The following is a 27,360-nucleotide window of genomic DNA, read 5'->3' as shown; positions in this document are numbered from 1 at the left end:
GGCTAGGAGATGTTAACTACCTCGCCTGGTATACAGGAGGTCGAGGGTTCGATCCCGACCGTGATACCCGCTGGAAATTTGGAGTTTGCATGTTCTCTCCGTCTCTCCCCCTGTTATCGCGTGGATTTTTCTCTGGAACCTCCGGTTTTTCCCTCCACATTTAGAATCAACACGCATTTAGAGTATTTGGCCGATATAAATTTCCACATAATAAGCCACTTTGTTGAGCATTCATTTGTGGCCATCAGCCGACATAGCCAATAACTAAGGTCCGTCACGTGAACAAAACGTGCCTATTAGTTACTACTTCAGCACACCAGTCTGTTGGAGAGTAAACAATTTGAGAACAACGTTTCGTGGGTGATTACAACAACCAGTGAGTAGCCTATTCATTTGTTCACTGGTTCGTACCTTCAGTGACAAGCACAGTCGTCCCAGGAAGACGTCAACATTTTCCGTTCTTGCTTTGAGCGAATTTCTAATCATGATCTTGCCCATGCTGCAAGGAACGCACGGGAATTAAAAATAAATAACACGTGAGCAACGTTGCAAGATAACGAGCGATTTCTCAAACAATCAGTTACCAAACGTCCATTCCTAGCATCCGCTCACATTTAAGGGTCACTATAATTGTTAGACTACTTGGTAAAGTCTCCTTATAAATCACTTTCCGTTGAAGTATTTCCAAATCCACAGTCTCATTTCTCACCCTCAATGTGAACCCATCATTTGGACATTACAGGCTGAGTGGCAAATTCGCGCATTACTCTGTACAGACAGACGAGCAGAACGCAAAGTGTCAAAATGCGGACCGAATGCTTCATACGTGACTGCTGAATCTTGTGTTGATCTGACGACAGGCATTATTAGAACGTGAGGTGGTGGATTAAATATTGACTTAAAGCTTTCGTGACTGCAGGAATTCATATTCTTTGGATCTTTCGGTAAAGCGATCATCATCAGGAGGATGATGATCGCTTGTGTTATGATCGAAACATCGTAGTTTTTTGTTATTATTTTGTTATTTTATTTGAACATATCTACGTGACTTTACCGAAAGACCCAAAGAATAGGTGGTGGATTGTGAAGTCAGCTGTGCACATGCATGACTGTCCACCGCGTTCACCTCCCTCAATAGATTCTGCTCTGACGTAACCCTTTCCCATCCCGATGACGTACGTGTACATCGTCAGTTTCTCTTCAGATTCCGTTCCGATGACGTACATGTACGTCTTCAGGTCCGAAGGCGAACCGAGGCTCCCACAAGGCCATGGCGGGAGGACGTGCGGCACAGTTTTGGCGCCAGCTATCGTAGAGTGCGGCGGTCGTGCCACTACGGTTCTTTGCGGCGAGTAACGACAACAGCGACGCTACGCCTCTCTAAATAAACTTTAACGCCGAACCGCTGGCGCGTTCCGAGATTCGCCGAGGCAATGGGACACCCCGCAACTTGCAGACGTCATGGAACCGGGAAGGGGTTAAAAAAAAGATGGGCGACTCCCGTCTCCTCGCCACCGTTGAAACGTCTCTCGCTCGTCATCGACGTGCGATAATATCCCCCCCCCCCCCCTTGCCCCATTCGGCATCACGTCGGCAAGTAGTCTACAGTGATTGAGCTAGAAAAATACTCAACGCAGACTTTCATCATTATTATTATTATTGCCCTTGTTTATCCAGGAAAGCCTCACCGAGTCTCTGCAGTTGACAGGCGACAAATGCCGCCACATTTTCCAATTGAGTAATTGACTCACTTGCGTACTCCTGCCAACGAGTTGACTCTCCGCAGCTGTTTCACCATCGACGACTGGTGGTGGCTCCTGCGACGAGAGGGGGGCAATCAACCCGAGTCTGCGACCGGACGCGAGGAACGAGGGAGGTCCGCCATTGGGCCGCGGTACGTGAGCCACGGTTGGCTACGTACGCTGCGAGGGATGTTCAATATCGGTGCATAACTAAGCACGAGGCAGGACGAGAGGAAGGGTCGAGCCGGATGTGGACATTGTGGCATCGCCAACCGATAAACATCACAAAAACGTGAAGTGAAAGAGACTTTTTTATTGTAGAAATGTCCTGTGTGTACCAAATGATTTGGGCAAGATAATGATGATGATGATGATCCAGGTAACTTGAAGATTTGGCAGACACCACCCTCCCCCAGGGTTATGCTGCTCTTAACTCATTCTCTCCGAGCCTCAGGAGTGATCAATCCCAAATATATCGAAAAGTTATATCCTTTGTACGTATGTATGTTGAAATTCATTGGCACTGCACACAGCCAACTGTGCTAATCAGTTGTTCCTATTGGTGCAAGGAACATCTGGGAAAAAATGTATCGGTCAGTTCCACCACTATTTAAATCATAAACTGGTTCGATAAGATTTAAAGTTAATAAATTGATATTTTAATTCTCATTCTTCATTGTATAAATGTTACATATTGTTTAAATTGCACGTGCCAAAATATATGTAATTGTTTGTTGTTATTTGTATATATTTGCTGTTATACTGTTCGTTGTGAAGTCAAGAAATACCTATCGTCTGTGCCCTTGCCGTTGCCTGGGCACACAGCGGTGGTACTGCATCCTCGCCCAATGCTGGCCCAGCCTGGCTCCAAAACTCAACAAATAACTTGGAGCATGACCGTCTGTACGGTACGTTGCCTTGTCAGAATGCCCTGCCGCTCACCCGTCAAACTCCGGGTGACAAGACGCGCGTCCTATTTATCTCTAAGAGGCACTGTCCCGTGATCGTTTTATTCGAGGTATGGGAGGGGGGCGGGGGTGTTTCAGACGACATGCTCACCAAATGTAGAGACAGAAGAGATCGCTCTCCATGGACTCCACTTCCCTGAAGCAATACAAGAAGAGGGGGTGTCATCACGGTTCGTTATTTCACGTTTTTTACCCGACCAGCGAGATGACATGCGAGCGTTGTAATGACGCCCTGGGCTTTAGTTCTACTTGCAGAGCCTGCTGTCAGCATGTCAGACTCAGCATATTTAGTTATCCTGGAGGAATCCGATGAGCCGTGAAGCTCGGGTCAGCGTACTACATCAACAAACAATACCAAAGATGATGTGAGTGGCAAGATAGAGGGAAAGGCAAGTCGCTAAAAATAAAGAAATATAAATACAGTGTAGAAGTACAAATTGCACAACAAACTAGATTCCTGGCGATTTGTCGACGTCAACCGCAAGCTTGGACAAGGCAGTCCCAGACCACCCCACGGTGTCATACTGGTTGGGTTCTCATGCAAACGCCATTCCTGTGCGATTCACCAACTCCGTACACCCAGGCTGTGAATTGCAAGCACGCACCACCGCTCCTGCCTGTGGTGAATCCACGGTTCTAAAACAGGCTTTGATAAAAAATATATATATAAGGATTAGTAATTTGTAATAATTCAGAGCCCGTTGTCAATGAATCCACTGGCTGGGTGAAGGCCTCCACCCCCAAGACATGTCAGTCACGGGGGCTGTTTGACCAGACTCTACCACGCTGTGGTCAGTGTGCGTTGGTGAAGGTGGAAGCTCAGGGCCAGGACAGAAATCACTCGCCAGCAATGTCTATTTGTCATCGGGAATCTAACTCGGTTCACTCGCTCAGTGCGTTAATCATTGTGCCACCGCTCCAACTGAGTTATAGTTATTGTTAGAATGTACGTGCACACTTTCACACTTTTAATAAGGCCACCATTTACACAGTTCGCAGGTTATGCGTGTAGCTGTAAATAGAGTGCCTATAACGTCTAAGGTTGCTTCGATTCGCAATGGCCACGCTTGTTCAACGTATTGAGGTCTATGGTCTGTCTGCAAGCAGTGAATTGCATTTCGGGTGTTAATTCAGTCAAAGAGACTCCTCACAGGTACTCCACAGAGACTCCATGCGTCGCCCTCTGGGCTAGAGCTAAGGAAGCCGCATGTCGCCAGTCGTCCTCTGGGTGACAGCAGAGACAACAAGCAGTGGCGCGAGCAAAGCAAATCCCAGGGCTGCCCCTTTGCCGCGTCCTTGCCTGCGGAATGCATACGTCCACGTGCGCCGTATCCACACAATCCCCAGTGCCTTCTCACGGCCCGCGGAAACAAACGTTCTCGGTTGTGCATCGGAAGAGTGTACGAGAGATCTCGGGGCCAAGCGCTGCCTCCCGAGATTTTAAAAACTAAGTGAACACCTCTGTGGGCTTTGTCTGGTAGGATGGGGATGGTTTAGTTTCGTTTGTATGCATTGGGGTGATATGTTTGCCATTCTTGTATTTTGCACTCCTATCGTTTCTATGGCTTGTTTGGTGTAACTTTCTTACCCGTCCCGACTGGACATCTGTGAAAAAGAGCTGCATAGCTCATTGGATTCCTCCAGTGTAAATACATATTCAAATTCTGATTCTGTTACGTACAGCAGAAACGTCTCGTTCCAAACGGGCTCCAGGGTCTTTTGCTGCCGGTTAGTCTTCTCCAGCAGGTCCGCTTCGAACAGCATGTCCTCCTCTGTTTTCTTGGAGGCGTCTGCCACTCCGTGGACGATGCCCAGTGTGCAGTACGGGCTGTTGGTCCCTGCGTGAAGAGGGGCGATGGGGATTGACACCCCGGGGATTATCGTGGGTTACTTAAAGCCGCAGGTCAGTTCAGCCGAAACCCTTTTCCCATTCCGATGACACATGTGCACGCCAGCAGTATTACTTGCGATTCCGTTCTGATGGCGCACACGCATAGTACGTCATACAAACGCAATCAGAAGTAAAAGGCCACGCAGGAGGGCGTGTGGCACAGTTTGGCGCTAGCTATCGTAGAGTGGCAGTCATGTCGCTACAGTTCTCCGTGGTGAGCAAAGCTTCTTTAAAAACAACGGCACTGCTATACCTCTCCGAATAAAATTAATGCTCAGCCGTTTGCACGAGATTCAGTGGTGAACGGGACAACCACCCTGTAACTTACAGACATCTCGGAATGGGAAAGGGTTAACAGCATGCGGCTTACCATGGCAGAGGGAAACCTCTGCATGGTGCCCAGGAATCTGCCGAGTACACGAGCTTTGGACAACTGTGGTAAACTTCACTTAGCGTTCCCTTATGATCTGTCGTAAGCCCGGGAGGCTACCGCTGTACAGAGGTCGCAAACGGGTTTTGATTCCTTCCCCGAACCCGTACCCGGCCGCACCAGGGTCGCAAACGGGTATCCGTACCTGTACCCGTACCCGATACCCGGCCGGGTACGGGTAGCCGGGTATCGGGTAGGGTACGGGTATCGGGTACCCGGTTGTGACCTCTGCCGCTGTAGCAGGCTTCTGCATGTCGTAAGAGAACCCGGATTGAAAAATCAACGCAAGGACGGGTGTCATAGCTCCCTAGGCAATAGCGGTTGCTGCGGATTAGAGTGCCACGGTTGCGAGATGTTAACTCCCTCGCCTGGTATACAGGAGGTCGTGGGTTCGATCCCGACTCTGATGCCTGCTGCATATTTGGAGTTGGCATGTCTCTCTCCCATGTGGATTTTTCTCCGGGTCCTCCTGCAATTCCCTCAACATTTGGAATCAAAATGCGTTTAGAGTATTTGGCTGCTATAAATGTCCACGTTATAAGCCACTTCGTTGACTTATCATTTGTGGCCAGGTCGCTACTGAAAAAGAGCTGTATACCTCAGTGGGCCTTACCTGGTGAAATAAAATATTGTTTAAATAGTTTAATATCAAAGGAAGAAATATCTCGCAATACGTTTCGTCTTGAGCGGTGTGTCGTAGATTAAGAATATAAATTGTAATGTATGAAGCGCCCTTAAACAATCGTTCTCAGGGCGGTATTATTACACTCCTGGGAATATTTGGAGATTTCCCCAGGACAGCTGCTGCCTCCAGCAAGAGGACGATCCTTTGAAAGATCAAGGCCTACCCCTGGTACCGGGGGGAGGGGGGGTCTCGTCAGTCGCGACGCTGACTTCTCCGTGGCTACGGTGGCTACGACTCGGTGGCTACGGCTCGAGTTGGCGTCGCATCTCACCGTCAGTGTCCTTCGGCTCCAGTTTGTGAGCGCTGTTCACGGTCACCTTCAGAGAAAACGTTGGGGCCTGGAGGTGCAGACAAAGACAACCCCAAACAAATAAGCATTGTGCACCGATTAGTATTGTAGGTTGTTATTATTGTGATTAACGTTGACGGACGCTTGGAATTACACTGAGAGACGGAGAGAGAGAGAGAGAAGCAGCACGTGGATTGGAGAACATCTAACCGGCTGGTGACGCAATTCAAACTTATGGAGGCTTTGAGCAGGAGACGTGACTGATCGAGACTCGTGAAGGAAGTGGCTGCAAGACAAACGGAACGCGTCCGAGAGGAAGTCCTCCCATAGAGATGGAGCGATGGACGTCCGCGCTCGCGTGGATCGTCGCATCACGGAATCGGGAGAGTTGGCAGCGGCGACGACGGTGGCTTGGGAAGGCCTTCGCCCAGTAGTAAATGTGGTTGCGTTTAGACGCCGCTACATAAACGTAAATGGTATTGATGATGATGATGGTGGTAATGCCTGCCATGATAATTATAATCATGACAGAGAAAGAGTGAAAGAGAGAGCGGGTCGAGCATCTGGACACGTACCTCTGCAGATTCCACTTTCTTGAGAATGGATTCGTGGTCGGATGCACTCTTGTCGAAAACCTTAAACAGATAAACACCGTCTGGCAATAGTGTCTATACAATCGCGGTGTCTAAACAATAGCATCATCTAAATAATACCCACTAAACAATAGCATCTAAACAATAGCATCGGAACAAACACAAGCATCTCAAGACACCGGAAAGCACAAATAAAGAAATAAACACTCGCAGCACAAGCAGAGGCTGTCGATACATTGTAAGCTGATGTACAGTAATAGGCTGCGTAGGAAAGCGTTCATGAAGTTGTCCAGATAATACCCCGTCGATCTCGTCAAGGAGCATAAACCATCATCACACGAACTCCGGTCATCCTCGCAGCAGCAGCGGCTTTTGACTGGCCATCGAACAAAGACGGTCACCACATCGCGCACTTTCAGATGCACTTCTGCGGCCGTCTGGAACTCTCTTCCTTCCAATATTAGGAAGCCACTGGTAGCTACAGATTGAAAACGCATTTCTTTAGAACTGCTTGTTGTGTTTAGTTTGCTGTCCTTGCCCTGCACCTCCAATTAGCATGATTGCCTATGTACGATGTGAAATAAGTTCAACACACATACATGCATAGATACATGAATGCACAAAACGGTCGTGGATGCATGCAATCCTTGCAGAGGGCTACAGAGTGCCCCCCCCCCCCGGCAACCACTAACCTTCTGGAGGTGCCACAGCAATTCCTTGGTGTGAGTTGGTTTCTTCTTCACGTCGGGCTGGTGCACGAGCGTGTAGAGGACATCTTCGTACAGCAAGTCCTGCGGTGGAGGGGGGCGGGAGGGGCGGTTGGGTGAATGGGGGCCACACAGTCACAGCTGCTGATCACGAATGTGGTGGTCATCAGCTCCACACGTGCGTTGACGCGAGGCCACAGCCGTGCACAGCACCGATGGTTGTGAGCACTCGCAATGTTTCTTCTTTTTGCATCTCTCTGTGCCACAAAGTTCTCGCCCGTCGGGGTTTTGCGGGTTGTGTTATCGGAGCGTTGTCCGACGTTCCACACCACGTGCTCAAGAAGCTCCCCGCATATGTATGGTTTGCCCTGCAGGATACGTACAGCCACCATGCCCACGCTGTGCCCATGCCGCCCCCACCCCCCCGGGGAGAAATTAATGATGGTGAATTTAAATGTAATTTTTTTAATGGAATAAAGGGGCAGATCAGCAAAGCTGAACTTGATAATCCCTGCTGCACCTCCGATTATCCCCGCACCTCCAATAAGCACGGTTAGCTAAGTGTAGTGTGAAAGAAGTTCAACATACATACGATAATAATGAAAAGTAAGCGCCAAGAACCACAGACAAGTGGGAAGGCAGGCGACACGTGCGCCAACACAGCTATGTAAGGTGAAAAAGAAGTTCAACATTTTAACACATAGGCTTTTGCGACCGATATCCATAATGTAGGTTTTATTTTTTACATTTTACATTTACAGATTGTAAATGTTGTGGATTGTCTCTCCAACACACCGGTTTGCTGTACTAGTGTAGTGACAAACTCGGAGACGATAAGAGTTGCAGGCACTTCTGTATTAACGAGCACCATCGGGGTTAACACTTTATAATAGTCTATTGTCGGGGACGCTACTCAGTCAGGACAGTTGGTAGATTTGCCTGACTGATGACGCCCCGAGATGGTGAAGATGAAGACGACGAGAAGAATTGTGACGAAGACTGTAGCAGCTCGACGGGAATCCCACTCCAACAACAGCCCCGAGGTCCCCTACAGGGGCCCTTCTGTCAGCGTGGCCTGACTCCGCCCATGGCCACGCCCCCTTTATGGAACCTACCAGCGGGTTCTTGGTGTGCCCCTTCTGTGACCTTTACCCTAGATCCCCCCTCTGGTGTATCACGTGGCCTGCTGACGTCAGGGCTGCCGTAAGCCGCAGATCCCCTTCCCTGCCAGCAGCCAGCGCTATGCTGCTAAATTACTATTCTATGCCACTACACTAGTGTAGTGACATATGACGTCACTACTATGTCGGGTCTGCACACAAATGACGTCACTACCATGTCGGGTCTGTACACACACGACGTCACTGCCGGGTCGGGCAGTGCCGAGGCCGTTGACATGTGCCACGGAGGTTGTGGCAAGCCGTGGCACTCTGGGTGACCCCGGCCAGACACGTAACCGGATCAAGGTAGGGGCCAGGGGCCAGGGTCCAGACCCTGGAGGCCACGTGGTCGGGGTCCGGAGCCTTCTCGAGGGTTCGAGAAGGGGGGCGTGGCCAGGGTGTGGCCGTCCACGCTGGAGAGGCATATAAGCGGGCGCTCCGCTGAGAGAGCGGGGCTGTTCGCGCCCGGGATGAAGACGCCTCATGAAGAATGAAGATGAAGAGGTCGGGGCCAAGGTCCACGTGGCTTGGCCACGCTAGCTAATATACCCGAGTGTTCGTGAGAGTAGGTCGGTGGTCACCACCCTATGTATAGCGTGTGTAACAAGTGTGAAGAAATAGTGTTGCCTCCACAGAAGAGTGTGCGCCTCAATCGAACCCATTACACTAATAACGAATTGGTATGTTCTGTTTATGTGACAAACTTACTAATTGGCTGTGTCGGGTGTTGGCGGGTTTAACGACACATTTATATATTTACACGATCTAACCCCAAAAAAAACCTAATATTATACATATTAAGATAATAAAAAGTAGCACTGGTTTTGTGCCTGAAGAAGACTCCAATAATAATAATCATCAGGTCAGCTTTTAACGCCCTGCACAGGATTCACTCGCTGTTGTAGAGACAACAACCACACACAAGCGTGAAGGCAGACGACGCCTGCACTAACAATTAATGTTTACACGTGGGAGGAAACCGGAGCAACCGGAAAAGACACACGCGTGCGAGGGGGAAACGCTATATCCCATGCGGACGATTACTGGTGGGGTCCACATTTTTGCTGTTCTGCCTTCCCCTGGTGAGCCAGGGTATTGGCACCTCCTCGATGCCCAGGGGAAAGGGAGTTTCACGACACCTTTGCGGTGATCCACCAATCCCCGCTGCTGCCTCCACAGTGCTGGGTTACGGGCGTGCGCCACCACCGCCTGGTGCACACCCGCATCTATGACATACGGCTTAAACACGTGGACTTTGGTAAAAATGCAGCAAGAGCTATCAAGCATGCACGCCCAGAATGAGACCAACACGAAAGAACAGTTCACCGTAGACCAGGGAACAAACACGAATGGGAGACACCACGTTGTACTGTTGCACCAAAGCCTCCCTCATTACGACAAGGTCGTGTATTCTGTCCTCGTTTGAGCCAATTCATTTCATTCTTGTGCCCGGAGGATACATTGATACGCATTTAAACTTGTGGTGCTTTGAGAGCCTTAAATGTGACCTGGGCCGCCAGCTCCATCTGGAGGGCCTCTTGAATCCCCAATCTCTGTGTTTTTTTATTGCAACAATACGCGAGCCCTTTACAATACACCGATCGACACTGGTGCGTGAAGGGGGGTACAAACTCCGTGAAAAGTTGAATTCGGCGCAACGAGACATGACATTTATCCCTCTTTAAAATCGAAACAGCGGGATTGCTCTACAACTCTGGCTGTCGCCTGGTTGAGGCTGGTTGTAATTACTGGCGAAACGTCACGGTATTCGAACTGTAAATGTTTTGGGTTTACTCTCCAACACACCGGTTAGTGCTGAACTAGCAACGAATTGGCACATGTTTTTGTTACGTGACAAACCTTACTAATTGTGTGTTTGGTGGTGGCAGGCTTAACGACACATTTATGTTTACGTGATCTAACCCCCCAAAAAAAAACTATTTTGTGGGTGTGGGGGGGGATGTTGGACTACCTGCCCCAGCCAAGTGGGGACCACACATGGGGGAGGATTCCTCAAGCTCTGTTTAACTCTCAGAGAGAGACACGACGGAGAAAGCCAGAATCCCAGAAGGTCGGCGCCGTTTCGAAGTGCAGAGTTGCTCCCCTTTCCTTCCCGCCTTACAGAGGCGAGTTGTGTCCCGATTCGTTGGTTTACAAATCGGTCTGGCGGACAAAGTCCGTGCGTTGTAAGTAGCGATGGTGATGGGGACATCCGGTTAGTACTCTGCGACTCTTATCACCCTCTGGGTGCGTTTTTTTGTTTGTTAAGTCAATAGAGCCAACCGGAAGATTATTATGTACATATCCTAAACACGCAACATGTGTCGTGAAACTATACAGTGCGTAAACTGAATCATTTTTTTTTATTTTACCAGGTAAGGCCACCAAGCTACACAGCTTTTTTTCAGAAGTGACCTGGCTGCCACAAATTATATCTCAACAAAGTGGCCTATCATGTGGACATGTATAGCAGCCAAATACACTAAAACGCATGTTTATTCTAAATGTGGAGGGAAAATCCGGAGGACCCGGAAAGAAACCCACGCGACTACGGGGAGAGAGACACTTGCAAACTCCAAATATATAGGCATTAGGATCGGGATCGAATCCACGATCTCCTGCATACCAGGTGAGGTAGTTAACATCTCACCACCTGCCCTGCCAACGCCACGGTCAGTGGATCCACAGCTGCTGGGAGCAGGGGACCGGAGTGTCTGTGTAAACCTTTACTGGGTAATAATCGTACACACACACACAAAGCCACCCAGCCATCTAGCGTGGGTTCGGTAAATACTGGAGGTAATCGCCTCCTGGTAGCTCCATTAATTAGCACGGTCGGCTACATATGGTGCGAAGGAAACATGCATACACACATTGGCACACATTTATGGTTGCGAATTCAAGAATGGGTTATTTTATTTTCAACAACCGTGAACCGTACGCACGCAACTCCACGGGTGTTTTTCTAGCTGAAGAACCGGCACTAATCGTTTTGGGGTCTGGTATAACCTTCAAATGTTCAGGGTTCCTGCCAGAAGGAAGGAAAACTACAGGTACAGTCGCAGGAACACATGTTTTGACTCTTTGCAGATTTTAATCTCAGATGTGGGCCAAGATTAATTTCGCATGAGTACATCTCAGGGCTGCATTACTGCTTTTTCGAAATGTAAACACTTCTCAGGAGGTTAACTCGAACTGCGTTCCCACGGCTATCGTAAATGAGCCCCCAAGCCGTGCCGGGCCGTCCGCACTCCGGTCCGGCGTCTGTTTGTTTCTTTGCCCCAACGCTGCACGGCCACGCGGCTCCATGGCAATGGTCCTGACCTCCACCCCCCAGCGGCGATCATTTAAAAAAAATGTCACCAATGTTTAACGCCATACGATCGATTTTTTAAATAATAATTACGTGACCCTACAGTTGGCCGACTTACAGGAGGAATTGCACTTCTGTGTTGACCCTGTGACAGTAAGGGTACCCAGTCATACAAAATACAAAGGTCCTTCCGTGTAGCCTTAACAAACTGTTCGGGCAAGTGCTGTTAACGAGCACCTATGAAGGCCGGCACAGCACAAGATTGGGTGGGTGGCCAGCATCACGCCCAGCTGCCTTTGTCTCCCCAGTGGCGCTTCACTAGGTACTCATATGAGGCTGAGTCGACCTAGTGGAGGCCCAGGACCGATTCAAATAATCGTCACTGGTGTTGGTCGTGAGCGTGAATTGAACTCGGGTTGCCGGGTTAATAGCATAGCACGAAAACCGCAGCACTATCGCTCGCCATAGCAGGCTCACTGACACTTAAGCACCCACAAGTTACCGTCATATCACAATAAAAACTGTCGTGGAAATCCGCCCAGGCCCACTCGCACGGCTTCTGAATCTAAGTATGTATGTTGAACTTCTTTCGCACTGTACGTAGCCAACCGTGCTAATCGGAGGTGTGGCGGGGAGAAGGGCCACAAACTAGACGTTGTTCAATTTGCTCAATCCGCCCATCCTCCATCTACCCGGCAGTCCACCGGTTAGTTGAATTCGCAGCTCGTTTTAATATTAGGGTCAGACGCGGGTTACTCCCACCTCTGCAAATGTCTGGCAAGTGTGAAAGAGTGGGCCAGAAATTCCCTCCAGTGGAGTTCTCTAAGGTCCCTCTGTAGCGGAGTCCCTTCTGCAAGCGGTGGCATGAGCGAGACATTACAGGGCTGCAACTCTGCATTTTAAAAAACATTTGCAATCTTACGAAGGAAGCACTGTCTATATGAAAAAAAGTAAGAAGATGGTCGGCTCTTTTTTAAAGTGGCCACAGGACCGTGCCACTGCTTGAGCCGTCTGCCCAGTGGAGCCCCAGAATCCCACACCTCCCAAAGCCATTGGTGCCACTCCGTGAAGTTTGCCGTCTCTCTCATGCTGGGAAAGGGCACCGATTGGTCCATCAAGCTCTATGGGTTTTGTAAATGTGCCTTTTGGCTTGTATGAATGTGCTGTATGTATGCTGACCATCTTTCTCACCATACATAAACAACTGTGCTAATAGGTGTGGGAACAAGGACAACAAATTGAACGCAAAAGCAATTCTAAAGAAATTAGTTTTCAAATCTAGACTTAAAAGTGCATAGCTCCAGTGGCTTCCTAATATGAAAAGTAAGAGTGTTCCAGACGGCCACACAAACGCATCTTGAGTTTCTTCAACAGACAACTCGCTATTTTCTACCACTACAAAAAAGATGGGCTCAGTGGTCAAGGGCACTGCCCTCTGAGCCCAGCAATCTGAGTTCGAATCCTGACCACGGCGGAGAGCCCCACTTCACCAACCCACGTTGCCCAGCGTGGTGAAGTATGTTCAAACAACTGCCATGACTGAAACGGCATTGGGGAGGCCTTAAACCAGCAGTGGATTCACATAGGGTGTAGTAATATTACATGGATGCTGTCTGACCTGTTACCAAACTTTTGGGGGTTTTAAACATTTACAATGCTCTCCACACACGCGACTATAATGCAAAACAAAGACACCGTACCTCTCCTGCTAATGGACGAGTTTGCATGCAATCTAATGTGTCGCCTAAACACCTCCAATCATCGAAGATTAACTTAAAACGTGGGTTATCTTAGCCAATACAATGATCCGTATTTGTTATGGGGGTTAGGTCCCATGGCGGTAGTTTAACGCCAAGAGGAAACCCTCCACCACCCGACGGACCTGTCACGTTTACGGAGACATCAGTCCAGATGTCTTGTGACCACCCCCCCCCCCCCATTTTATTCTCTAAAACTATTTTTTTCTGTATACAAATGGTTGCATAATGTAATGTGAGCAATATGATTTCATTAAATAACATTTTTATTGTTAAATCTTTCACACACAAAAATATTTCGGACATCTTTCCGAATGTTTTTTTTTCTGGTTTGTGATCTTTCATGAGCCCATACAGCAACTACAAAGTGTTCTTCAATAGTACATGAACTCGTATCAGCCATGTGAAATAAATAAGGTTAATTTAAAATAGATATGAATAAACAAAGGAAAAAACGGTTAGGGGTCAATTAATTTGGGGTCACAAGACACCTACACCACGTTGTGCCGTAAATGTGCGTGCCGATGTGTTGGTCAAATTCTGACCAATGAGGTGCGTTCTTATCCCGTGGCGGCTTGAGACTTGTCACGGTTCAATGCAACGTCAACTCACGGCGAGATGTCACTCAAAGTGCTCCGAACTTCATCAGTGGAGTGGATTCGGAAAGCGAATTCCGAGTTCACGACCCGATTTACTTCCGGCAGCTGAAATATTATTGTGGGTGCGTTTTTTTGTTTGTTAAGTCAATAAGAGCTAACTGGCAGATAGTGTGTGCAAGTCAACAACACCTAACAAAAATACTTTAGTTTTTAACCAGGTAAGGCCCACTGAGCTATGTATTTTTTTTCAGAATCGACCTGGCCACAAATGATAGTTCAACGTAGTGGCTTATCATGGGGGAAACGTATAGCAGTCAAATACTCTAAACGCATGATGTTGATTCCTAATGTGGAGGGAAAACTGGAGGACCCGGAGAAAAATCCACGTGACCACGGGGAGAACACGCAAACTCCAAATATACAGGAGGCATCGTCAAGGTTGGGATCGAACCCACAACCTCCAGTATACCAGGCGAGGTAGTTAACATCTCGCCACCGTGGCACATCGCTGACGTCTCTCTCCGATGTTTGTGCACAGAAATGTTGAGTAAACTACCGTAACATGATGTATGGTTAGCATCGTTTACTACCTACCCGAGTGTTTCTCAGACTTTGTTGGTCCCAGGCACACTCAGCCCGCTTGCAAACATTTCCGCGGACCACCCAGCCCCCCACACCCCTGGTGACAGAACACAATCACTTATCTCTCTCACTAAAAATCACTCATTACCAGAACTTATAAAAAAAAATGTGTATGCAGCTAAAAGATTGATTTGTTTTTAGGGGGGGGAATTTAGATCTTAGGGTAAGTTTAATCAGGATAGTTTACCTAACTTCATTTTAAATAAAATATAAAAAGATCACAAGTAAAATAATAATTAGTGTCCGCAACACAGGGTATGAGACGTGGTTATTTCCGGATCAAACTGCGTTTGCATCACAGCCCCCCCCCCCTGACCCCCCGTGGGGACCATCTGGAGGAGCGTCACGTGACCACTGGTGGTCCGGGTGAGAACCACTAGAGCAGTGATCTTCACTAATGTATAACTAGAGCAGATCTTAACTGATTGTTGTTCACGTTTACGGTGACTTTCAGACCGCAGTCCACTCACTGGCATTGACTGTGTATCTTGTGTTCTCCACAGGGAATGCATTATTTGCTCCGCTGCGGGTCTCCCGCCTCCGCTCTCCCATTGACATGTGTCGTTGCTTCTACATACTATTAACATTCCCTCCCTTTGTTAATGCTACCCCCTACCCCCTCCCTTTGATGCTGCTAGTCCCGCATAATGCATGGGCATAATATGACTTTGAAACCCCCCCGCCCACCTCCTACGCATTTCCCATAAATATGCTAAATTCCTCTTGATATGCAAATTATTTTGTCAAGGCGCTCTTCTTCCACCTCCAACCCAGTTTATATATACGCTCCAAGCTTGGCAGTGTTTCATTCTTTACCTGAAGACGGCTGCTTGCGTTGTAGCCGAAACGTCGTGAGAATTATTTTATTATGTTTTATTTTTATTATTTTATTACTTCCCTGACGTGACTTTACCGAAAGAACCAAGAAGATGAATCCCTGCAGTCACGAAAACTTTAAATCGAAATTTAAAGCAGTGTTCTTCACTAATTTATAACTAGAGCAGAGTTCTTCACTAATTTATAACTAGAGCAGTGTTCTTCACTAATTTATAACTAGAGCAGTGTTCTTCACTAAGTTATAACTAGAGCAGTGTTCTTCACTAATGTATAACTAGAGCAGTGTTCTTCACTCATGTATAACTAGAGCAGTGATCGTCACTAATTTACAACAAGAGCAGTGTTCTTCACTGATGTATAACTAGAGCAGTGTTCTTCACTGATGTATATCTAGAGCAGTGTTCTTCACTAATGTATAACTAGAGCAGTGTTCTTCACTCATGTATAACTAGAGCAGTGATCGTCACTAATTTACAACAAGAGCAGTGTTCTTTACTGATGTATAACTAGAGCAGTGTTCTTCACTAATGTATAACTAGAGCAGTGTTCTTCACTCATGTATAACTAGAGCAGTGATCGTCACTAATTTACAACAAGAGCAGTGTTCTTCACTGATGTATAACTAGAGCAGTGTTCTTCACTGATGTATAACTAGAGCAGTGTTCTTCACTAATGTATAACTAGAGCAGTGTTCTTCACTAATGTATAACTAGAGCAGTGTTCTTCACTAATGTATAACTAGAACAGTGTTCTTTACTAATGTATAACTAGAGCAGTGTTCTTCACTAATGTATAACTAGAGCAGTGTTCTTCACTAATGTATAACTAGAGCAGTGTTCTTCACTAATGTATAACTAGAACAGAGTTCTTCACTAATGTATAACTAGAGCAGTGTTCTTCACTAATGTATAACTATACCAGTGTTCTTCACTAATGTATAACTAAAGCAGTGTTCTTCACTAATGTATAACTATACCAGTGTTCTTCACTAATGTATAACTAAAACAGAGTTCTTCACTAATGTATAACTAGAGCAGTGTTATTCACTAATGTATAACTATACCAGTGTTCTTCACTAATGTATACCTAGAGCAGTGTTCTTCACTGATGTATAACTAGAGCAGTGTTCTTCACTAATATATAACTAGAGCAGTGTTCTTCACTAATATATAACTAGAGCAGTGTTCTTCACTGATGTATAACTAGAGCAGTGTTCTTCACTGATGTATAACTAGAGCAGTGTTCTTCACTAATATATAACTAGAGCAGTGTTCTTCACTGATGTATAACTAGAGCAGTGTTCTTCACTGATGTATAACTAGAGCAGTGCTCTTCACTAATATATAACTAGAACAGTGTTCTTCACTAATGTAAAACTAGAGCAGTGTTCTTCACTAATGTATAACTAGAGCAGTGTTCTTCACTAATGTATAACTAGAGCAGTGTTCTTCACTGATGTATAACTAGAGCAGTGTTCTTCACTAATATATAACTAGAGCAGTGTTCTTCACTGATGTATAACTAGAGCAGTGTTCTTCACTAATATATAACTAGAGCAGTGTTCTTCACTAATGTATAACTAGAGCAGTGTTCTTCACTAATATATAACTAGAGCAGTGTTCTTCACTGATGTATAACTAGAGCAGTGTTCTTCACTAATATATAACTAGAGCAGTGTTCTTCACTAATGTATAACTAGAGCAGTGTTCTTCACTGATGTATAACTAGAGCAGTGTTCTTTACTAATATATAACTAGAGCAGTGTTCTTCACTAATATATAACTAGAGCAGTGTTCTTCACTGATGTATAACTAGAGCAGTGTTCTTCACTAATATATAACTAGAGCAGTGTTCTTCACTAATGTATAACTAGAGCAGTGTTCTTCACTGATGTATAACTAGAGCAGTGTTCTTCACTAATATATAACTAGAGCAGTGTTCTTCACTAATGTATAACTAGAACAGTGTTCTTCACTAATGTATAACTAGAGCAGTGTTCTTCACTAATATATAACTAGAGCAGTGTTCTTCACTAATGTATAACTAGAGCAGTGTTCTTCACTGATGTATAACTAGAGCAGTGTTCTTCACTAATATATAACTAGAGCAGTGTTCTTCACTGATGTATAACTAGAGCAGTGTTCTTCACTAATATATAACTAGAGCAGTGTTCTTCACTGATGTATAACTAGAGCAGTGTTCTACACTAATATATAACTAGAGCAGTGTTCTTCACTAATATATAACTAGAGCAGTGTTCTTCACTGATGTATAACTAGAGCAGTGTTCTTCACTAATATATAACTAGAGCAGTGTTCTTCACTAATGTATAACTAGAACAGTGTTCTTCACTAATGTATAACTAGAACAGTGTTCTTCACTAATGTATAACTAGAACAGTGTTCTTCACTAATGTATAACTAGAACAGAGTTCTTCACTAATGTATAACTAGAGCAGTGTTATTCACTAATGTATAACTAGAGCAGTGTTCTTCACTAATGTATAACTAGAACAGAGTTCTTCACTAATGTATAACTAGAACAGTGTTCTTCACTAATGTAAAACTAGAACAGTGTTCTTCACTGATGTATAACTAGAACAGAGTTCTTCACTAATGTATAACTAGAGCAGTGTTCTTCACTAATGTATAACTAGAACAGTGTTCTTCACTAATGTATAACTAGAGCAGTGTTCTTCACTAATGTATAACTAGAACAGTGTTCTTCACTAATGTATAACTAGAACAGAGTTCTTCACTAATGTATAACTAGAGCAGTGTTCTTCACTAATGTATAACTAGAGCAGTGTTATTCACTAATGTATAACTAGAACAGAGTTCTTCACTAATGTATAACTAGAACAGTGTTCTTCACTAATGTATAACTAGAGCAGTGTTCTTCACTAATGTATAACTAGAGCAGTGTTCTTCACTAATGTATAACTAGAGCAGTGTTATTCACTAATGTATAACTAGAACAGAGTTCTTCACTAATGTATAACTAGAACAGTGTTCTTCACTAATGTATAACTAGAGCAGTGTTCTTCACTAATGTATAACTAGAACAGTGTTCTTCACTAATGTATAACTAGAACAGAGTTCTTCACTAATGTATAACTAGAGCAGTGTTATTCACTAATGTATAACTAGAGCAGTGTTCTTCACTAATGTATAACTAGAACAGAGTTCTTCACTAATGTATAACTAGAACAGTGTTCTTCACTAATGTATAACTAGAACAGTGTTCTTCACTGATGTATAACTAGAACAGAGTTCTTCACTAATGTATAACTAGAGCAGTGTTCTTCACTAATGTATAACTAGAACAGTGTTCTTCACTAATGTATAACTAGAACAGAGTTCTTCACTAATGTATAACTAGAGCAGTGTTCTTCACTAATGTATAACTAGAACAGAGTTCTTCACTAATGTATAACTAGAGCAGTGTTCTTCACTAATGTATAACTAGAGCAGTGTTATTCACTAATGTACAACTAGAACAGAGTTCTTCACTAATGTATAACTAGAACAGTGTTCTTCACTAATGTATAACTAGAGCAGTGTTATTCACTAATGTATAACTAGAACAGTGTTCTTCACTAATGTATAACTAGAACAGAGTTCTTCACTAATGTATAACTAGAACAGTGTTCTTCACTAATGTATAACTAGAACAGTGTTCTTCACTAATGTATAACTAGAACAGTGTTCTTCACTAATGTATAACTAGAACAGAGTTCTTCACTAATGTATAACTAGAGCAGTGTTCTTCAATAATGTATAACTAGAGCAGTGTTCTTCACTGATGTATAACTAGAGCAGTGTTCTTCACTAATATATAACTAGAGCAGTGTTCTTCACTAATGTATAACTAGAGCAGTGTTCTTCACTGATGTATAACTAGAGCAGTGTTCTTCACTGATGTATAACTAGAGCAGTGTTCTTCACTAATATTTAACTAGAGCAGTGTTCTTCACTAATATATAACTAGAGCAGTGTTCTTCACTGATGTATAACTAGAGCAGTGTTCTTCACTAATATATAACTAGAGCAGTGTTCTCCACTAATGTATAACTAGAGCAGTGTTCTTCACTAATGTATGACTTGAGCAGTGTTCTTCACTAATATATAACTAGAGCAGTGTTCTCCACTAATGTATAACTAGAGCAGTGTTCTTCACTAATGTATAACTAGAGCAGTGTTCTTCACTAATGTATAACTAGAACAGTGTTCTTCACTAATGTATAACTAGAACAGAGTTCTTCACTAATGTATAACTAGAGCAGTGTTCTTCACTAATGTATAACTAGAACAGTGTTCTTCACTAATGTATAACTAGAACAGTGTTCTTCACTAATGTATAACTAGAACAAAGTTCTTCACTAATGTATAACTAGAGCAGTGTTATTCACTAATGTATAACTAGAGCAGTGTTCTTCACTAATGTATAACTAGAGCAGTGTTCTTCACTAATTTATAACTATAGCAGTGTTCTTCACTAATGTATAACTATAGCAGTGTTCTTCACTAATGTATAACTAGAACAGTGTTCTTCACTAATGTATAACTAGAACAGTGTTCTTCACTAATGTATAACTAGAACAGTGTTCTTCACTAATGTATAACTAGAACAGTGTTCTTCACTAATGTATAACTAGAACAGTGTTCTTCACTAATGTATAACTAGAGCAGTGTTCTTCACTAATGTATAACTAGAGCAGTGTTCTTCACTAATGTATAACTAGAGCAGTGTTCTTCACTAATGTATAACTAGAGCAGTGTTCTTCACTAATGTATAACTAGAGCAGTGTTCTTCACTAATGTATACCTAGAGCAGTGTTCTTCACTAATTTATAACTATAGCAGTGTTTTTCACTAATGTATAACTATAGCAGTGTTCTTCACTAATGTATAACTAGAGCAGTGTTCTTCACTAATTTATAACTAAAGCAGTGTTCTTCACTAATGTTTAACTGGCTTAGCAATCATTGGAAGGACGTAATAAACCATTTCGATACACATTAGGGTGGGTAAAATAATACATAGTGTTATGTTGAAATGTATAAGGTATAGGGTGGTTTATAGTAATACAGTATATAATTTAATGTTGGGTTTATCTATGGCAGTATATAGTACGGTATATGCTCGTGTGATGTAAGAGAATAAAGTTTAGATGGAAGCATATTATATAATTTTTACGACGTAGAATTGTAATGTATTACTTGCTGTTAGTAACTCAGCTTACTGTAGAGTATAGTAAGTATACTGATGGTGCTATGCAGTTTATACTTTAGTTTTTTTTTATCTAGTTTATACTTTAGTTTTCTACGTGGTTGTTTAGTAACTGCAGCTACATATCATTAACATTCCTTTCCTTTGTTAATGCTACTCCCTGCACCCCCCTTGGTGCTGCTGATCCTGCATAATGCATGGGCATACTATGACTTTGAAACCCCCCCCGCCCACCCCCTACGCATTTTCCATGAATAGGCTAAATTCCTCTTCATATGCACATTCTTTTTGTTAAGGCGCTCTTCCACCTCCAACCCAGTTTATATATAAGCTCCTAGCTTGGTAGTGTCTCATTCTTCACCTGAAGACGGCTGCTTGCGTTGTAGCCGAAACGTCGTGAGAATTATTTCATTTTATTATGTTTTATTTTTATTATTTTATTACTTCCCTTCTACGTGACTTTACCGAAAGAACCAAGAAGAACTATAGCAGTGTTCTTCACTAATGTATACCTAGAGCAGTGTTCTTCACTAATTTATAACTAAAGCAGTGTTCTTCACTAATGTATAACTAAAGCAGTGTTCTTCACTAATGTATAACTAGAGCAGTGTTCTTCACTAATTTATAACTATAGCAGTGTTCCTCACTAATGTATAACTAGAGCAGTGTTCTTCACTAATGTATAACTAGAGCAGTGTTCCTCACTAATGTATAACTAGAGCAGTGTTCTTCACTAATGTATAACTAGAGCAGTGTTCTTCACTAATGTATAACTAGAGCAGTGTTCCTCACTAATGTATAACTAGAGCAGTGTTCTTCACTAATGTATAACTAGAGCAGTGTTCTTCACTAATGTATAACTAGAGCAGTGTTCTTCACTAATGTATAACTAGAGCAGTGTTCTTCACTAATGTATAACTAGAACAGTGTTCTTCACTAATGTATAACTAGAACAGTGTTCTTCACTAATGTATACCTAGAGCAGTGTTCTTCACTAATGTTTAACTAGAGCAGTGTTCTTCACTAATGTATAACTAGAACAGTGTTCTTCACTAATGTATAACTAGAACAGTGTTCTTCACTAATGTATAACTAGAGCAGTGTTCTTCACTAATGTATAACTAGAGCAGTGTTCTTCACTAATGTATAACTAGAGCAGTGTTCTTCACTAATGTATAACTAGAACAGAGTTCTTCACTAATGTATAACTAGAACAGTGTTCTTCACTGATGTATAACTAGAACAGTGTTCTTCACTAATGTATAACTAGAGCAGTGTTCTTCACTAATGTATAACTAGAACAGAGTTCTTCACTAATGTATAACTAGAGCAGTGTTCTTCACTAATGTATAACTAGAACAGAGTTCTTCACTAATGTATAACTAGAGCAGTGTTCTTCACTAATGTATAACTAGAACAGAGTTCTTCACTAATGTATAACTAGAGCAGTGTTCTTCACTAATGTATAACTAGAGCAGTGTTCCTCACTAATGTATAACTAGAGCAGTGTTCTTCACTAATGTATAACTAGAGCAGTGTTCTTCACTAATGTATAACTAGAGCAGTGTTCCTCACTAATGTATAACTAGAGCAGTGTTCTTCACTAATGTATAACTAGAGCAGTGTTCTTCACTAATGTATAACTAGAGCAGTGTTCTTCACTAATGTATAACTAGAGCAGTGTTCTTCACTAATGTATAACTAGAACAGTGTTCTTCACTAATGTATAACTAGAACAGTGTTCTTCACTAATGTATACCTAGAGCAGTGTTCTTCACTAATGTTTAACTAGAGCAGTGTTCTTCACTAATGTATAACTAGAACAGTGTTCTTCACTAATGTATAACTAGAACAGTGTTCTTCACTAATGTATAACTAGAACAGTGTTCTTCACTAATGTATAACTAGAGCAGTGTTCTTCACTAATGTTTAACTAGAGCAGTGTTCTTCACTAATGTATAACTAGAACAGTGTTCTTCACTAATGTATAACTAGAACAGTGTTCTTCACTAATGTATACCTAGAGCAGTGTTCTTCACTAATGTTTAACTAGAGCAGTGTTCTTCACTAATTTATAACTATAGCAGTGTTCTTCACTAATGTATAACTAGAACAGTGTTCTTCACTAATGTTTAACTAGAGCAGTGTTCTTCACTAATGTATAACTAGAACAGTGTTCTTCACTAATTTATAACTAAAGCAGTGTTCTTCACTAATGTATAGCTATAGCAGTGTTCTTCACTAATGTTTAACTAGAGCAGTGTTCTTCACTAATGTATAACTAGAGCAGTGTTCTTCACTAATGTATAACTAGAACAGTGTTCTTCACTAATTTATAACTAAAGCAGTGTTCTTCACTAATGTATAGCTATAGCAGTGTTCTTCACTAATGTTTAACTAGAGCAGTGTTCTTCACTAATGTATACCTAGAGCAGTGTTCTTCACTAATGTATAACTAGAGCAGTGTTCTTCACTAATGTATACCTAGAGCAGTGTTCTTCACTAATGTATAACTAGAGCAGTGTTCTTCACTAATGTATAACTAGAGCAGTGTTCTTCACTAATGTTTAACTAGAGCAGTGTTCTTCACTAATTTATACCTAGAGCAGTGTTCTTCACTAATGTTTAACTAGAGCAGTGTTCTTCACTAATTTATACCTAGAGCAGTGTTCTTCACTAATGTATAACTAGAGCAGTGTTCTTCACTAATGTTTAACTAGAGCAGTGTTCTTCACTAATGTATACCTAGAGCAGTGTTCTTCACTAATGTTTAACTAGAGCAGTGTTCTTCACTAATTTATAACTATAGCAGTGTTCTTCACTAATGTTTAACTAGAGCAGTGTTCTTCACTAATTTATAACTATAGCAGTGTTCTTCACTAATTTATAACTAGAGCAGTGTTCTTCACTGATGTATAACTAGAGCAGTGTTCTTCACTAATGTATAACTAGAGCAGTGTTCTTCACTAATGTATAACTAGAGCAGTGTTCTTCACTAATTTATAACTAGAGCAGTGTTCTTCACTGATGTATAACTAGAGCAGTGTTCTTCACTAATGTATAACTAGAGCAGTGTTCTTTACTAATGTATAACTAGAGCAGTGTTCTTCACTAATGTATAACTAGAGCAGTGTTCTTCACTAATTTATAACTAGAGCAGTGTTCTTCACTGATGTATAACTAGAGCAGTGTTCTTTACTAATGTATACCTAGAGCAGTGTTCTTCACTAATTTATAACTATAGCAGTGTTCTTCACTAATGTATAACTAGAGCAGTGTTCTTCACTAATGTTTAACTAGAACAGTGTTCTTCACTAATGTATAACTAGAGCAGTGTTCTTGACTATTTTTTAGAGGTGGTGGCCACTTTTTCCGACAAGACATCACATCAGTGTGAGGGCCACCACACATTTGAAAACATTGTTGGTGTTTGACAGCAGCACGACGATCATGATGATGGGGTGGTGTTTTCACTCTGTGTGTCGGGGGTGGAGGAGGCCTCACTTCAGGGGCCGCACTGAGGGCCACCAGGGCCCGCCGGTGGCCCCGCGGAGCCTTGCAAGAGGCGTCGTTGTTTTGTCTTTGGGGCCGTCCATAAAAGACGTCACGCGATTTTGGACGATTTTTGACCCCCCTCCACCCTTCGTCACACGGCGTCACAAAAAGTCAGACCCCCCTCAAATATGACGTCACAAAGCTCTGCCCCCTTCCTCCCCCCAAAAAATAAAACATGCTTCAAATCGCTTTAAACTATTGTCATTGTAGTGCGTATTTAATGTGGCGCTGCACTCTGATGTTGTAGGAGAAACATTTATTAAAAAGTCTAATTAATTAAGTAGAACGTGTTGTCTATATTTATTTAAAGTTGCGCATTTTGATGTGACGTTACATTTCTCAAACACCCCCCCCCCTCGTCACACATCGTCACAAAATGTCTGACCCCCCCCCCTAGGTGCGTGACGGCCCCTTTGACCAAAATAGTTCCGAGAGCCGCATCACACGCGGAGCTACTTGTACACAAACAGAGACACCGCAGCGGGTATACAGCAGCAGACGACAACAACAACAAGACATTCTGACTTAAATAAACAATATCCGCGATTGAATAAACTGCGTCTAGTTTGTTTGTGTTCCCCCTGAGTTATTATTTAACAACACAGTTTGGTTGCTGGACATTTGTTACCAACCAAGACATGCCACGGTGGCCCATTGCCTGCCATATTTAATACATTGCTTGCCATATTTAATACATTGCTAATTATCACGAGTTAAATAACGTTGAAGATTAAAGGGATTAATTTTTTTTCTAAAACGGCTTCCCCGAAAGGGCGCAGCCAAAGAGCCGCTTGGGAGTGATCAGCCAAAGAGCCGCTTGGGAGTGATCAGCCAAAGAGCCACTCGCAATGCGGCTCCGAACGAGCCGCATGTTGCCCCGACCCCCTTGACTAGGAATCATCACAACCGCGACTCTCTTGCGAAAATTTCGCCCCCACATCTCAAACGACTTGGGCACGGTGACTGCGAAGCGACCTTTGCTAAGCTCAAGGGTGGGTGTACAGTGCTCAAGTTATTCCTTGTCAAGGGGCCTGACCGTTCGTCACCAGTTAATTATTAAGCTGGGCTCGAAGGTCACCTCTCCCCCACGTCTCAATTAAATGCCCCCCCGCCCCCCCGCCCGCCCGCCCCGGGTTTCTATTCGCTTCGGTCTGGAGGAGTTTTGCGCGACCGATCTCTCTCACTGTTCGTCGGAGTTTTTATTCAACGCCGGAGGAATCCGATGAGCCATGAAGCTCCTTATCGCAGTCGTCCCAGTTGTCAACGCGACAAATCATAGGTGGGACAAAGTCATTGTTATGCAAGTCCAAGTCGAATCGCAAGTCATCAAATTCATGACTCGAGTCTGACTCGAGTCCAAGTCACATGACTCGAGTCCACACCTCTGCGACAAATTGACTTATCGATTAGCTATCGTTATCGTCGCCCCAGACTACTGGGGCGAATGCTCTCAGCGAGCCACTTATGAAGGCCGGCACGGCACACGAGGGGGTGGGTGGCCAACACCACGTCCGGCGGCCTTTGTCTCTTGAGTGGCGATGTTGACTACACACCGCACCAGGTACTCATTTGAGGCTGAGTCGACCTAGGGGAGGCCCATGATCGGTTCAGATAATCGTCACCGGTGTTGGCCGTGAGCGAGAATTCGTAGCGCAGCGTAGCGCTAACCGCTCCACTAATACCACAACTACCACCACCATTCGCCACTAAGTGACGGTGATGTCACCATGGCGCCGGTGCCAGGCCAGGTGCACTTTGAGGCTTTCACGTGAAGTGTCGAAGGCTCGCTGGCATGAGGTCTCGGGACAGACCCCAGCAGGTGCCATGAGTTGGCGGACTGAGATGACCGATAGACGCACACCAGCTGTAACCCCCTACGATGCCAACTCGCTGTATTTTAACCGCCCGGCGCCCCGCTCGTTGTTGTGAGCGGCGCCGCTCCTCTGCCCTCCGTTGCTGCTGGAGGGCGACTGCCTCCAACTGCCCAGCAGCAGCAGCCTCCTCCACAGAGGCCTCCTCAATGCACGACGGCGATAACTCGACAGTGTTGCATCCTACGTAGCGTCTGCCTCATTCCATAGGAATGTGGAATTTCCACCCCCAATGGCCACCAATGGAGATGAGCAAACAACCCATGTGTAGCTCGTTGGAGGGTGCATCATCCACTTTGGCACATCGGTTCTCAAGCTTGAACAAAACGAATCTTAGCTTGTGAGACGACGTGTACAAGGCAATTCTGTTCTATCTTTGTGTTCAGGAGCCAAATGGTCAGGGTCGAGGTCTGTTGCCGGCCGAGACGAGACGATTTGAGGAGCGAGAGTTCGCGTGGTTTTGCTGTTCCTTGTTACAGAACTGCAGGCGGTGTTTAGTTTGTTGTGGTTCCCCCGCACCTCCGATTAGCACGGTTGGCTACGTACGGTGCGAAAGAAGTTCAACATACGTTCATACGTACAGTGGTTCACTATACGATTTACACACGTCAATGAACCCGCTGCACAAATGTGTAAAGCGCGCACACACACACAGATGTTACAGGCTGAACGCCTTACCTGATTTATCGGATTACTTTTGTCCATTGCTGCAGTGGCTGCTTGCGGTTCTCAATAGCTCGGAGGGAGACGCGTGGTCACACCTGGACCCCCATTCCGCGGTGAGAGCCAAACGCGGCGTGGCAACTGCAGGTGAACAGACGAGCTTGGTCAGGTGCCTGGGAGTCCATTAAACTCAAGCACTTCCCCCTACCCACACCACGTCCCACCCACCCACCCAACCATACCGCGTCTCACCCACTCACCCACCCACTCACCCACCCACCCACACCGCGTCTCACCCACCCACCCACCCACACCGCGTCTCACCCACCCACCCACACCGCGTCTCACCCACCCACCCACACCGCGTCTCACCCACCCACCCACCCACACCGCGTCTCACCCACCCACCCACCCACACCGCGTCTCA

At 44.4% G+C, this 27,360-nt stretch overlaps 1 protein-coding gene across 2 annotated transcripts in view; it reads right to left on the bottom strand.

Annotated features, from left to right (window-relative positions):
- The window catches only part of LOC144730380 (BAI1-associated protein 3-like), a 57,210-nt gene extending 30,075 nt beyond the window's left edge, over positions 1–27,135 (bottom strand). For both annotated transcript variants that reach the window (XM_078611168.1, XM_078611169.1), the window contains exons 1-8: positions 26,949–27,135; positions 7,291–7,389; positions 6,581–6,640; positions 5,988–6,054; positions 4,392–4,548; positions 2,802–2,846; positions 1,752–1,817; positions 412–499 (exon numbers count right to left, since the gene is read on the bottom strand). In XM_078611168.1, the coding sequence (XP_078467294.1) occupies positions 412–499; positions 1,752–1,817; positions 2,802–2,846; positions 4,392–4,548; positions 5,988–6,054; positions 6,581–6,640; positions 7,291–7,389; positions 26,949–26,975 (609 nt within the window). In that variant the 5' untranslated portion in view covers positions 26,976–27,135. The remainder of the gene's footprint in view (positions 1–411; positions 500–1,751; positions 1,818–2,801; positions 2,847–4,391; positions 4,549–5,987; positions 6,055–6,580; positions 6,641–7,290; positions 7,390–26,948) is intronic.
- Between the last annotated feature and the right edge of the window lie 225 nt (positions 27,136–27,360).

This window comes from Lampetra planeri, chromosome 35 (assembly GCF_965212315.1).
Source record: "Lampetra planeri chromosome 35, kcLamPlan1.2.h2, whole genome shotgun sequence".
NCBI classification, from domain to species: domain Eukaryota; kingdom Metazoa; phylum Chordata; class Hyperoartia; order Petromyzontiformes; family Petromyzontidae; genus Lampetra; species Lampetra planeri.
Note: the sequence above shows the minus strand (reverse complement) of the source record. Positions and strands in the feature narration are given on the sequence as shown.